Source organism: Pipistrellus hanaki, assembly GCF_964339955.1.
Source record: "Pipistrellus hanaki genome assembly, chromosome: 3".
Classification (NCBI taxonomy): Eukaryota; Metazoa; Chordata; class Mammalia; order Chiroptera; family Vespertilionidae; genus Pipistrellus; species Pipistrellus hanaki.
In genome coordinates, this window is record NC_140505.1 from 73,893,203 (window position 1) to 73,908,719 (window position 15,517).

General features: G+C 36.8%; 1 protein-coding gene and 1 long non-coding RNA gene across 2 annotated transcripts in view; both read right to left on the reverse strand.

The window, feature by feature from the left end:
* The window catches only part of VWA8 (von Willebrand factor A domain containing 8), a 333,534-nt gene that overhangs the window by 187,957 nt on the left and 130,060 nt on the right, over positions 1–15,517 (reverse strand). Inside the window, exons 17-19 of the mRNA XM_084876526.1 lie at positions 12,923–13,038; positions 7,698–7,804; positions 3,370–3,476 (exon numbers count right to left, since the gene is read on the reverse strand). Of these exons, the coding sequence (XP_084732652.1) occupies positions 3,370–3,476; positions 7,698–7,804; positions 12,923–13,038 (330 nt within the window). The remainder of the gene's footprint in view (positions 1–3,369; positions 3,477–7,697; positions 7,805–12,922; positions 13,039–15,517) is intronic.
* LOC311618886 lies at positions 62–2,965 on the reverse strand. Its single transcript, XR_014794405.1, has 2 exons — positions 1,276–2,965; positions 62–1,075 (listed from the first exon to the last, which is right to left on the reverse strand). It is a non-coding gene; the product is annotated as an uncharacterized lncRNA (long non-coding RNA).

Genomic DNA, 15,517 nt, shown 5'->3' on the forward strand with positions numbered 1-15,517 from the left:
GTACAGGCATACCTTTTTTCTTTTCTTTTTTTTTTTTTACAAATTGAAGGTAAGACTCTCCATCAGCAAAAGGACTACGACTTGCTTTATTGGTATATACTTTATTGTGTTGGTCTGGAACCAAACTCACAATATCTCTAAGGAATTACTGCACTGAATGTTACTTCGTTGTTCAAAATCATGTCACTTCTCTCTTCAAAATTCCCTAAAAGACTCCTAATACCTTAGAATCAAAGCTCATTCCTTAACTTATTTAGTCTCAATCTTCATCTCCTATCACTCTTCTTCTCCTACACTGTGTTCACAATTTAAAATAGCTTTTTCTTTATTTTTTAACTTTTGCACCAGACCATGTGCTTCTGGGGGAGAATCTTTGTCTTTCATCTCACACAAAGTTCTACTGACTCTACCTCCTAAATAGTCCTGCAATGTATCCTTTCTACTCTGTCCCCACTGTCACTGCCTTTGTTTACTAGTAGATCCTTCATGACTTTGACCTGAACCATTTACAACAGCCTCCTAGTCTCTCTCTGCCTTGGTTTCAACTTATAGACAACTTTAAAGAGTGAATGCAAAGCTAGCAAAATTGGAAATGTGCTCAAAAACTATCAGTGGCTTCCTCACTTCCTCTGAACAGCAGTCAAATTCCTTAATTAGCAAGGTCCAGAAGATGTGACTCTTTCCTAACTCATCAGCCTCATCTCTTGTCACTCTTCCATTTGCAACCTCAGCTCTGTGCCAATGATAATTAATTATATGTAGCTCCCTAAATTGGCTGCTCTCTCACATAGCCAAGTCTCTACAAATGCTAGTCTCTCTGCCTAAGAGACTCTCTCAACTTTGCCTGGTAAACTCATTTTTCATGATCATTCCAATCTGGGACCAGCCTCTCATCAATGCTACCATAGTAACCTGTGTGCACTTCCATCATACTGTGAAGTAGCTATGTGTACTCAGATGTCTTTCTCCCCCTTGACAGACCCAGCTCTGGAACTGTGTACATGTGTGTGCACACAACTGTGTGTGTGTATGTGTGTGTACACACACGTGTATTTTCATCTCAGTATTCTAATACCTTATGACAGGGGTCTTCAAACTACGGCCCGCGGGCCACATGCAGCCCGCAGAGGAGTCTGATCCTGCCCGCCAGGTTTTTTGGGCAGTGAGGGCAGCCGAGGTGTTACAGTAGGAATTAGTAGTTTATATAGTCCGGCCCTCCAGCTCTCTGAGGGACCCTGATCTGGCCCCCACTTTAAAAAGTTTGAGGACCCCTGCCTTATGACAAGGCTTGACATATGAGAGATATTTTTTAACTTTTTCAGATCTAAAGCTCATTACACTTATTAAAAGGCTGTTAAACTCTCCTGTAATTTCTCCTCCTTAATGCTGCAAGTGTAATATTTCTTAATCATAGATTTAATGAAATAATATTCCTGATTATGAACACTTAAAATCTTATTCATCCTTTCGTTAATTAGCTCAACAGATATTTATTCAGCAATCACTCTATGCCAGGCACTATGCTGTTTCCTAGAAATGTAGAAAAACACATTTAAAAAATCAGTTTCAACATAACGTGGTAAGAGGACCACAGGGCATAGAACAAGAGGATATAGAAGCACCTAAATATTCAAAAGCACTGAAGATTACTGCTTCAAAGATGAAGTGTGGCATAAAAGGAAACAGTAATAAATGCAACAAAAGCAAATTCAATCAAGAGACTGTCTTTGGAATTGGTACAGCTAAACATTTTCATTAATAACTCATTCGTAGTGCTTTATGAAAAGAAGGCATGTTTGGAGCCAGGCTGCAGAAAGTCCCTTGGAACCACCGTGTAAAGTTCACAGCAGCCCTGCTGACCTCAATGTCTATGTCACTAGCACCATGGCAACAGACACTATGTTCAAAGACCCATGGCCTTCCCTGCTACTGAGTCTCCTACATTCTTGTATGCTGGCAAGTCTTCTAAACGTTTGCTACCATGGACTTTTTCAAATTTTCACTTATATCAAAGTTTCCTAATTCTTTTTTCTTTATTCTTTGCTACTACTTGGACAGAGTGTGATATCAATACTTCGAAATAGTATATTTTCCTTACAATTATGTTTTTGTCTTTATTGACAGGAAAGATTTTTTTTCTTCCTCTGTGTCTTATAAGTAACTTTATTTTCTGTTAATTTGTCTACTGCTTATATGAGAACATTAACGCTCTGGAAGAAAGTAAAATCTGCATTAGTTAACTAGCTACAGAATGAATAAAAAGCAAACTGGGTTATGTCTTTTGCTATGCTATAGATGCTAACTAAAATTTTAACAGATTTCAAAATATTTCATTAATATTTTTATTGAGAAAGAAGAATTTGCCTAGATAACTTCTATGTTGTTAATATAACATAGGGATATAAATTATGACACTCATTGAACAACAAATAGAATTGGAAAGTGGCAGATAAAAGAAATTTTACTTCAATCCCTAAGTCCTTAATATAGTAAAAACAGTAGGTAGTTTTTCTAACATAATTTGTAAATGAAAGCTATTATTTACATGCAGATTAGTGACCAAATATTACAGAAAAATTTTAGTATGTGTTTTATTATAAAATAAATAACTAATTGACAGAAAATCTGGGGGAAAAACTTTTTATATTATGAGTGATTTTCTCTGGAAAAAAATCTTATTAAAGTAAACATCTACAATAAAGCATTCTGTGTACACACTTATTTCTGTGTCTTAACAGAAGGACTATAATTATTCCGGAAAAATACTAAAATTTTTCCAAAAAAGGAGAGTAATATGAAGGAAAGAATGCATTGGACAGCTTCAGCCCGGTGGCTCAGTTGGTTACAGAGTTGTGCACACCAGAATGGTAGCAGGTTCTGTTCTGGTCATGGCACATATCTAGGTTGTGGGTTTGAACCCTGATTAGCGACCATACCGGAGGTAACTGATCAATATTTCACTCTCACATCAATGTTTCTTTCTCTCTTTCTCTTTCTCCCTAAAAATTAATAAAACACATCCTCAGCTGAGGGTAAGAAAAAAAAAAAAAGAATGCATAGTACATATCTTTCTTTAAACTAAAGTTATTTAAACAATAGGAAAGCAAAATTAGAGGCTATTAGTTCTACTTTGTTTTTAATTTAATAATATATTTATTTTATTTACCTGAATTTATTATACTCTACTCATAGCAGCAGCTCTTCCAATATTATAAGGCATTAATGGAAGGTGTTTTTCAACACTTCCCTTTGCATCATCTGAATTGAATTTAGCAAATTATAAAAATAATTAAACAGTTTCACTTGAATCAGAATGAAGTACTACAATGTAAGTGGTGATTCATCCAGAATGCAAAGCAAGGATTTTACCTGAATGTTGTCGTAGAACAGAACATCAGGCACTTTCATTTTCTCGTGGGCATTATGGATTGGTGTACTAATAGCGCCAATTCTCAGAGAGCCAGATGTTATTTCACCTAAAAATTTCACACAGGACAGAGAATTACCTGCAAATTGCTCTCACAGAAGTCAAATTCAGCCCATACAAAATGCAATACAGCGTCATTAATATCCTGTGGATTTGTCAAGGAATTTTAATTTAACATATAAAAGAAATAAGCTTTAAGGTGGTAATAAAAACCTTGAAGGTGTTTTACTCACTAGAGAGTTCTTAGCTTTACATAAAAAGCTTAAAGCTCTACAAAAAGCTATCAATGAATCAAAATGTAATCCTATATAATAAAAGGGTAATATACAAATTGACCCTAACCGGGGACTGACCAGGAACAACCAGTCACTATGATGTGCACTGATCACCAGGGGGCAGACACTCAACACAGGAACTACCCCCTGGTGGTCAGTGCGCTCCCACAGGGGGAGCTCTGCTCAGCCACAAGCCAGGGTGAGGGCTGAGGGAGTAGCAGCAGTGGCGGAGCCTCTCCCACTTCCTAGGGAGCTCTAAGGATGTCTGACTAATGGCATAGGACCACTCTTGGGGAGTGGGCCTAAGCCATCTGTTGGACCCTTCCCCTCCCCCGCTCCTCCCCGAGGGCTCCCAGGCTGCCAGAGGGATGTCTGACTACTAGCTTAGGCCCATTCCCCCAGAGAGCAGGCCTAAGCTGGCAGGTGGACATCCCCTGAGGGGTCCTGGCCTACTCCCTCTGGCTGAGGGACGCCCCTGAGTACACAAATTTTCGTGCACCAGGCCTCTAGTAAAATATAATTAAAACAATGCATATAACAAACAGCATATAGATAAAATTGAGAGGAGAAAACAAAACCCAGAACTCAGTCACCTTAATAAGCTTGTTCAGTCAAGGACTATCACACATATATAAACCAAATGCACATTCAAAAGCTCTGAAGTACTTGAATATAATTTTTTCAGAACCCACTCATTCAAAACCCCACATGAGAATCCCTTAGATAGTAGTCAAAAATACAAATGAACCAATCCATGCCAGGCCTCCCAAATTACATTTTCAGAGATGATCCAGGAGATATGTATTTTCAAATAAGCACCGCAGGTGCTACATAATTATTTTGTGATATTTATTATTGCAATGCCTTTTATAGTTGGTCTAGAATAGAAATCTAGCTCATTGAAGCCAGAAAACTAAATAGTAAGTTTCTTGAAGTCAGGGAACATCTTTCATGTATATTCCCTACAGTAACCAGACATATATGTTCACTGTCTAATATTTGCTAAGGTCAATAATAATAAACTGCCCAGCTGGTGTTGCTTAGTAGTTGAACACTGACCTATGAACCATGAGGTCATGGTTAGATTCTGTTCAGGGCATATGCCTGGGTTTGTAGGCTGCATCCCCAGTGTGGGGTGTGTAGAAGGCAGCCAACCAATGATTCTCTCTCATCACTGATGTTTCTAGCTCTCTCTCCCCTCCTCTCTGAAATAAATAAAAATACATTTTTAAAAAGATTAAAACATAATAATAACACCAATGGCAGTAGCTGTAGTAATTCTGATGATCACAATAATAGAAGCTATCATTCATTGAGAACCATCTCTGTGCCAGATCCCAAACTAGGAGCTTCAGCTTATTGTTTTCTCATATAATTTCATTTTATTTTCCTAATAATAAGACAAGAATTATAAAGAAGCTAAGAAAAACATTCTTAAGTAATTTACTTAAAATATCCCCACTAGAGTGGATACAGCTAAAAAGAGAACTAATATTCTTTCTGCCATGTGGGGTATGTTCAATCCTTTGATTCCAAATAATATTCCATCCTATGGAAATACCCTAGCAAGCAGGTAGACAATTATAATGCCTACAATAACTGACGCATCTTTTCCCTCCCTACTTTTAATATGACAGTTTCTATTTGTGTACTAAAGCATTTTAAAAGACGAGGTGAAAAAGCAACATTTGCGTCTATGGAGCACCGTGAACAATTTTAAGCTGAAAATAATTAAACTGTCACCCTGCTTAACCACTGCTGAGTGTTACACACTTGCCACAGCACAGACTTCATCATTTTCCTTTTAGTTACAAGATCCATAGAGGAAAGAACTGTAAGCTGTCACTGGGATTTATTTATTTATTTTTTACTACCATCAGGTCTCTGAAATAGATCAAATTTAAAACTGTAAAATGAAAGACTGGTACTGTGGCAGTGAATTTACTACATATTTGTACGTTGAGATGACACACATAATTTCAGATTCAAACAATATCTGATATTATCTTGGTTTAGTTTATGGATATATTTGCTTAGTACATTTAGGGCATTAGTACAATTTAATTCAATGAACCCACATTTATTGTTAAAATTTTAAGATAGGAAATGGTGATACTATAGTTCCCTGGGAGAAATCTGGCTAACGATCTAAGGGGATGGCATTATTATGATAAATCTGTCAAATCCTCAGACTAGGATTTTGTCCTCACAAAGAGGGCAAATCTAACTCTCAGGAGATTATTAAAGACATAAATTCTAAACTATAAGTAATTTTTTATATATAAAACCAGTATTGCAAAGTATTATACTGCAATGAAAACTTTCATATGAACTATATGACATCTGGGTTGTCCTATCAGCATATTATCTAGAGGAAGACCTGCATAAAAAAAGCTAAATCCACATTGGAATGTTGCTTTGTGAGCATGATCCCTAAACAAAGTGAATTAGCCCAGCTGGCATGGCTCAGTGGTTGACCATTGACCTATGCACCAGGAGGTCAAAGTTCAATTCCCAGTCAGGGCACATGCCAGGGTTGCAGGCTGACTCCCCAGTAGGGGGCATGCAGGAGGCAGTGATCAATGATTTTTTCTCATCATTGATGTTTTCTCTTTCTCCCTCTTCCTTCCTTACTGAAATCAATAAAATTATATTTTTTTAAAAGAAAAGTGAATTAAATGAATTTTCCAAAAGGATGGACATTAAAGATGAATGGAATCAGAGCAATCAAAAGTCTCATTTAGGTCCCTTATCCTCTATACAAAACTTAGATGGGGACTGCTAATACTGCCCTGTTACCAAAACTAAACAATCAATTGTCTGAATGATACCGTTTTTCATTATATATATTTATATATATATATAAATTCAATCAAATAACATTAGAGTCTAAAAAATATGAAAGTTATTCTGTCTCTGAACTGGCTCTATGTATCTACACTCAAATCCATCAGTATGCAGTTTATCATTTTACTTTTGAAAAAGGAATCTTGTTTTTTTAGTATCACAGTCAGTGTATCCCCAACAATTAAAAACACCTACTTCAAAGAAAACCACAGTAGTTCTCTTTGAAGAATGGTCACACATTGGCCGAAACCGGTTTGGCTCAGTGGATAGAGCGTTGGCCTGAGGACTGAAAGGTCCCAGGTTTGATTCTGGTCAAGGGCATGTACCTTAGTTGTGGGCACATCCCCAGTAGGGGGTGTGCAAGAGGCAGCTGATCGATGACTCTCTCTCATCGATGTTTCTAACTCTCTATCCCTCTCTCTTCCTCTCTGTAAAAAATAAAAAATATATATTAAAAAAAAAAAAAAAGAATGGTCACACATTGGATGTTTTAATAAAACAGGTCATATTAGTACCTCGAAAATCATAGAACCTTTCATTGTGCTCTAACTGAAGAATGAGAAACTTTCATAGGAAGAGCTAAATCCTCCCCCCCACTTCAAAATGATACATATGGCTGTTCAGGAGAAAAGTACCACAAAAGATAATATGTGGACCCGGGAGATTAGGAATGTATGGAATAGTGTTCAGAATATTATTTTAGTCTATCTCAACCTAGAAGAGCTTCCCATAGGACACATCTGGTCCTCAAAATGTAAATGCTATGAAAGGAAAACAGAGTTTCTGATGCTATGGTGAAATACAGTTGGAAAAAAGGTTAAACAAAATCACATAAGTTAATTTACACCAGAAATTCTGAGAGCCTTTAACATGTTCACCACAACTGTGACTCCTGGAGGAGTGGGAGTGGGCATGGGGGGAGGACCTGTATCTGATATGGATATAAAGGACGTATTCTGAGAATTAACTTTTAAGTGGGTTTAAACCTAAATATTAAAAAAATAAATAAAAAAATTAAAGATTCATTTCTTCAACACTAAATAAAGCAAAATAAGTGAAAAACAAAGCCATTTTTTTTAATTTAAAGTTGATAATAGAAAATATTCAACAGTTATTTCACTTAGAAGGGAAAGAAACCAAATACTTACATTTGTAATTCTCCAGTTCCGGTTCTAGATTATCATCAGTAATTATTTCTATTGAAGCATCTGCCAGATTTTTTTCTAATGCTGACCTTGCAAGACTTGGTAAAAACCTGTGGTGAAGTGGGTGAGGAGGGGAGATTAATGATAAAGTCAAAGCTTTCTGTGATCACTAAACATCATTTGACATGTGTACATACACACACACACACACACACACACACACACACACACACACTAATTACAACTAATTAAGGAAGTTCAATCTGGATCTGTGAAATACAAATAGTAAATAATTACATGTACACATGACAATGAAGTATATGTTTACTGAATCTCCTTTTAATAAGTAAAACTCATTTGCAATTATTAGTAGTTTTCATTTATATACAACATTTTGCAGGACAAAACAGATAATTTGCTTTTGAAAATGGATTTAGTATATACTTCAGAAATCTTGGTTATCACTGAGATGGGTTATCAAATTTTCTTAAATAGATAAAAAATAATGCAGCCGGAACCGGTTTGGCTCAATGGATAGAGCGTCGGCTTGGGGACTGAAGGGTCCCGGGTTCGATTCCGGTCAAGGGCATGTACCTTGGTTGCGGGCACATCCCCGGTAGGAGGTGTGCAGGAGGCAGCTGATCGATGACTCTCTCTCATCAATGTTTCTAACTCTCTATCTCTCTCCCTTCCTCTCTGTACAAAATCAATAAAATATATATTTAAAAAATAATGCAATAATGTACTTTAACCTGCTCCAAGTTGGCAATCACAAATTCAAATTAGTGGAGGTGAATTAATGAGGTTTCTTTTACTTTCTAAAACAAATCATTGAATAAATTTAATATTATCTAACTTAGTTATTCCTTCCATTTAAAAAATGTACCTGCTTATCTATCCTATATGTATTTTGTCCAAACAACACTCTGCATTTATCAGTCATTGGGGATTAGAGTGTCTTTTAAAAATAAACATTACTATTATTATTATTTACTCCCAGCAAAAGAATTGGGAATTGTCTAGTTTTGGTAGGTCTTGATTGAAACTCAGAAACTGAAATAGTTGCCCTAAGCTAACTCAAATAACTGTGTCTTTGTCGCAGGTATGAAATAAGACCTTTAGATTAAGGAATAAAAGAGGATTTCTCAGGATGATAGCATGAGAAGCTAGAACAAGGATAGGGGATACTTCCAAATTACTAGCCCTGAGGGAAGAAGTATTAGTAGTAAGAGTGAGAGAAAAAGACTGAGGGGCTCCATGAATGTCAGGCAGCCTTTTTACACATTACTTACACATTAATTAATTAATTTACAACTGTGACTTTAAATATTAAACAGTACCAGGATATTTAAGATAACTTAGGTGCCCTGGCTGGGTAGCTTAGTTGGTTGGAGTGTTGTCCCATATACCAAAAGGTTGCGGGTTAGATTCCTAGTCAGGGTTCATACCAAGGTTGCAGGTTCGATCCCTGATTGGGATGTGTTCAGGAGCCAACTGATAAATGTTTCTCTCTCTTCTACATGCCTCCTTATAGATACACATAAGTATATCTCTATGATAATGTCAAAAAATAAAATTGTCAGATGGTATGGTATTAATACATTTTGGCATAAAGATATACTGTATGATCAACTCCAAAAGTTTACTTCCTGCTAATGGGCACTTAGGCTGTTTCCAAATCTTAGCTATTGTGAATTGTGCTGCTATGAACATAGGGGTGCATATATCCTTTCTGATTGATGTTTTCAGCTTCTTGGGGTATATTCCTAGAAATGGGATTGCAGGGTCTAATGGAGCTCTATTTTTAATTTTTTGAGGAAACTCCATGCTATTATATACTCCACAGTGGCTGCACCAGTCTGCATTCCCACCAGCAGTGCACAAGGGTTCCTTTTTCTCCGCATCCCCGCCAGCACTTGCCATTTGTTGATTTGTTGATGATAGCCATTCTGACAGGTGTGAGATAGTACCTCATTGTCATTTTGATTTGCATCACTCAGATGATAAGTGACTTTGAGCATGTTTTCATATAGCTCTAGGCCTTCTGTATGTCTTCTTTCAAAAAGTATCTATTTAGGTCCATTGCCCATTTTTTTTATTGGGTTGTTTATCTTCCTTTTGTTAAGTTGTATGAGTTCCCTGTAAAGGTTGGAAATCAAACCCCTATTGGAGATAACAATGGCAAATATGTTCTCCCAGGCAGAGGGCTTTCTTGTTGTTTTGTTGATGGTTTCTTTTGCTGTGCAAAAGCTTTGTATTTTGATGTAGTCCCATTGTTTATGTTCTCTTTAGTTCTCATTGCCTGAGGAGCTATATCAGTGAAGATATTGCTATGACATATGTCTGAGATTTCTTTTCTTTCCTTTTTCTTTTTTTTAAATATATTTTATTGATTTTGTACAGAGAGAAAGGGAAAGAGATAGAGAGTTAGAAACATCGATGAGAGAGAGTCATCGATCAGCTGCCTCTTGCACACCCCATACTGGGGATATGCCCGCAACCAAGGTACATGCCCTTGACAGGAATCGAACCCGGGACCTTTCAGTCCCCAAGCAGACGCTCTATCCATTGAGCCAAACCTGTTTCGGCATATGTCTGAGATTTCGCTGCCTGTGGATTCCTCTAAGATTTTTATGGTTTCCTTTCTTATGTTTAAGTCCTTTATCCATTTTTATTTTATTTTTGTGTATGGTGTAAGTTGGTGGTCTAGTTTCATATTTTTTTGCATGTATCTGTCCAATTTTTCCAACACCATTTATTAAAGAGACTGTCTTGACTTCATTGTATGTTCATGCCTCCTTTGTCAAATATTAATTGAGCATAGTGTTTTGGGTTGATTTCTGGGTTCTCTATTCTATTCCATTGGTCTGTATGTCTGTTCTTGTGCCAGTACCAGGCAATTTTGAGAATAGTGGTTTTGTAATATAGCTTGAGTGGATTAAAAACTGTGGTACATCTACACAATGGAATACTACCCTACTGTAAAAAGGAAGGAACTCCTACCATTTGCAACAGCATGGATGGACCTCGAGAGCATTATGCTAAGTGAAATAAATCAGTTGGAGAAAGATAAATATCACATGATCTCACTCATTTGTGGAATATAATGAACATAAACTGATTAACAAAAACAGATCCAGAGACAATCATCAATCAAACCGTCAAACCTCAGAAAGAAGGCAGGAGAGGGTGGGGGTAAGGAGGAGAGATCAACCAAAGGACTTGTATGCATGCATATGAGCATAACCAATGGACACAGAAACTAGGGGGGGTGAGGGCAGAAGTGGGGGGCAATGGGGGGATAAGGACATATATGTAATACCTTAATCAATAAAAAAAATAAACAATAAAAAAGTTTACTTCCTTCTACTCATGAAAAAAAATAATTTTTACAGGTAAAAAATGTATCAAATGATAGTTATCATCTTAATTTCATTTACTTGATCAATAATGAAGTTTAGCACCTTTTCTGTATCTTTAAAATATTTCATACTTAAAAACTCAAAACACTAAAAAATGCTTACTTTCCATACTCATAAATATTTCACTGAATTAAACAGCTCATTTTTCCAGTGTTATTAACTGACCACAATAAAGCTCTATTTTGTTACCATTCCATGACTCTTTGCAAATAAGTCAAATAACTATCTTGTGTATGCATCACCTATTGACTTTTGAAAGGCTACAAAGTCAAGTTTTCTCTATTTGCTTATTTCCACCTCTACTGGATCCATTTCCATTCTTTTTGTGGTTACCTAAAATTTATATGTGCATACTTGATCAATTCACATTACTTGATTTTATTTTTATTTGCTTTTTTAATAAAAGAGATTGAAAATTGATTTAACTACCAGGATGTATATCAAGATCCACAAAAGGTGATTACTTCATTCTAATATATCCAAAGTATTATTTCCTCTTAGGCTCCAAAAAAGGTTTACATTGCTTAGCACTGACTATTTCTATTAACAAAGTATGACTACCAGTAAGTCCTTTTATATATCAAGGAATGAATGAACAACAGTCATTACCACCAGATCATATGAAATGAGTCTAAAAGAAACATTTGGGCCTACTGAATATTGTTCTTATTCTTTCTTATTATTCTTTTAAAATTGTTTCACGCCAAGTGTGATTCTGTAAGAAAACTCTATGAGCCAATGATTTATAATCACTTCCAAATGGATATGAAAAATATTAGTGGAGACTGAAAAGATGTTCGTTTTGTTAAATTTGGGCAATAGGAAGTGCTATAAAGCATGGAAAGTTCCAATGCAAATTTGGAAGGCATCCTATATAATAAAAAGGGAATATGCTAATTGACTATCACTCTGTCACAAAGATGGTTGCACCCATAGCTGAGTCCAAGTTCCAAAAAGGAACCTTAATGAGCAATCAGCAGAGACTTGAGGCTACGCCCTCTCCCACCCCCATGGAGCTTGACAGGGAACCTCAGGCCAGGTTCCCTGCCCCAGCACTGAGCCAGGAGATCTGAGGCTACAACCCCCTGCCTGGCTGGGTTTGACAGGGGACCTCAGGACATGCCCCTGCTCAGTGGGGCTTGGCGGGGGATCTGAAGTTGTGCCCCCCCACCTGGTGAGGCTTGACGGGGGACTACACCCCCTGCCCAGAGCTTGACAAGGGTGAGACTGGCCAGGTCTGGACCTAGCCAAATGTGGGGGGGACTGGCCGGGTCTGGGTCTCAAGCGATTTTGAGGTGCATGTGGGTTGGTGGGGACTTGATTCTGGGTCCCGTGGTGAGCCCCAGACTCTGACAGGAGGAAGGTTTTCATATACATTTTACTAATTTTCTTTCATTTCTGACACTTCTATTATAGAGAAAGGGCAAATAGCAATATTAAATTATTTCCTCTAATTAATCCCCTTTTAAAGTGCACAAATTTTGTGCACTGGGTCACTAGTGAAGTATAATTAAGAACACTAACTCAGAAAACACATGAACCTTGTGTTCAATCCTCAAACATACTTTTATTTATTTATCATTATGTGGCCCTGCCTTCCCTCATGTGACTTAAGTTTTCTTATCTATAAAGTACCTCTTAAAATTATCGTTATGCTTAAATAAGATATGTTCTGAAAGTTGAACACAAGGCTGAAACAGCTACATATTCAGAGCAAAACTTTTCCAGACTATCAATTAAACCTATGTTACTATTTTAGCAAAGATGCAGAAACTATAATTCAGTAAGACGGGAGAATATGGTTACCTGGAAAGGCAGGCTTTAGTGACAGCACTGTGAAGATTTTCGTTAGGGTACTGTGACAGCCGACGAGAAATTCGCAACAACTGTCTGGTAGAAAGTGATGCTGCCAATGACTGTGCCTATTAAAAGGCAAAGACAGTCTGTTAAGAGTCTTGTTTCAACTTGCTGCAAGTCCCTTTAGATGGGTATCATAGCAGAATTCATTATTCCTGAAGGACAAGGCCAAACTTAAATAAATATGCACTGTTAATGAATTACAAATAAACATAAATAGAAACCAATTAACATTCAAAACATTCTTGAAGATAGTCTTTTAATCTATAAAAGGTGTTTATCAATTAAAGTGTTTTCATTGTACTAAAAGCTGTGTATACATGTTTTTTGGGGGAGGTGGTTAAATGAAGGAAGGATATAACATAACACAGGTCACTCTCGACTTAAAAATAGCCCTTATGTACAATCAACTATTTCTTTTCTGTTTATACAAAGCTGAACTGTTAATATATCCTGAAAATGCTTAGAGCGTTAAGTAAACTGTGGCTTTTGAAATATAGGAAAAGATTAATGGACAATTAGGCTGCTGACCACAGAGATGTCCAAGCGTTTGTCATTTGGTAGCAGCTTGCTGTTCAGAATCCTCTCGCCACACTGCCAGAATAATTTATTTCTTTTCTTATTCTTCCCCAAATCCCAATAGTAGAGTTGCTAGTATAGAACTTAGGACATGTAAATACCAATAAATATTTGCTAACTTGAATTTAAAATTATCTTGGCAGGAAGCATAATGTAATGGCAAAGTTTGTAAGCTGTGAAATCAGACAAATCATGCTCCTATTTATTAGCTATGTGAATTTGAGAAATTTCTTAATCTCTTTGAGCCTCAGTTTCCTCATCTTTAAAATGGCAATAATAATGCCTTCATCTTTAAGGTTGTTATGAGGATTCAATTAGAAAATTATTCTATAGCACTTAGTGTAGGTCCAACACATATGGATATGAAAAAATACCAGTAATTATTAAGTCGGCCTCTTCAAAATGAAAAAAAAAAAAAATGAAAAAAAAAAGCTTAACAGAGAAAGAAGATGTGGCCTGTACATTAAAGGGAATTCAATAAATCAGAGTATTATTGGCCTACTTTTTAACATAGATCACTAACATTAGGAGATAAGAGTTTTCAATGAAAACCAGAGGAAAGAATGTTTGAAGCTACTAGCTCTCTGAAATGTCACAGTGAGTTATGAGGGCAGTATAGTGGCCCTGAGCACCTAAGGGAGCAGAGAAGGGGACTCTATGACATTAACAAAGGGTTCAAAATGGATGATGGGAGGATGAAGAAGGCATATTATTTTTTTGCTTATTTCAACATTCTGTTAAAGTCATTTCTGTATGTCCCAAGGAAGAAAGAATGAATTTCTCCTTCCTCATGTATTTCATACTTCCATGAAACTCTGATCTGCTATTATTAATATTACTAGTAGCCCTGTGCATGAATCCATGTGCCAGTAGCTCCCCAGTAGCTCACTGCTGTCCTCCAGTAGCTCTCTGCCAACTGCCCCGCCCACCTGTAGCTCCCTTCATTCCTCCCCCCTCCCTCTACCTAATAGCTTGCTGCCCTGCCCCCTCCTGTAGCTCTCCACCGCCCACTTGTAGCTCAATACCCCACCCTCTTGCTGATCCTTGATCCAGTCGTTACACGGTCGGTCATTATGCTTCACAGTGTAGTGACAATTTGCATATTACGTCTTTATTATATAGGATATTTCAGCTATGACAGGGGTTAAGTGATCCTTTGGGAACTAGGTTGAAAGCACGACCACCACTTATAAAATATTAATTTTATCTATTAAAAACACATTCTAAGTTTCAAATAACTCATTTATAAGCAAACATTGGTTCATCTTTGTTTCCAAGCAATTTGCATTCTAGACAGGGAGACAATATTTAAATATAAGAAAGAAAATGTTGCAATTCAAAATAGCATATAATTTACTGCCAAAATAAGTAGAGCACTTGACAACTGCATAGGGGCTTATAATGCTCAAATGGAAAAAGAAATGCTATGAACAAAGGCATGAATGCAAAAGGAACAGAAATACATACAGAACATGAGGAAGCCAGCCCAGCTTTATTAGAGGGTCCTGCTGGAAGTCTTGCTCCCAAATATCAAAGACTGACACTTTGAGGTGTTTGGCCTGGCTCCTAAAGCAATAGAACTTTCTTATGTGTAACACAGTAACATGACTTTAGGAAGATTAATCTGGCAGCAGTGGTTGAAGGACAGTAATCTACCTACAAAAAGATAAAGTCTTACAGTAAGGTTATTGGCAAAAAGAACAGAGGGATGGGATCAACACTTGCTTCAAAGGACTTGGCAACTGATGGGTATGAGATGGAGAAAAGAATTGAAGATAAGATTATTTTAGCTCATATGGCTGAAAGTATCAGAAGTTAAACATGACCAGCAATTCCCATCCTTAATACCTGGGACCATGAAAAATTCCTACCTTAATAATGGAAAACGTTTGACAAATAACACCAAACCAGAGATTTCCATGACAAGAATCCTATTAAACCATAATGTAACTTTCTAGGGTATAA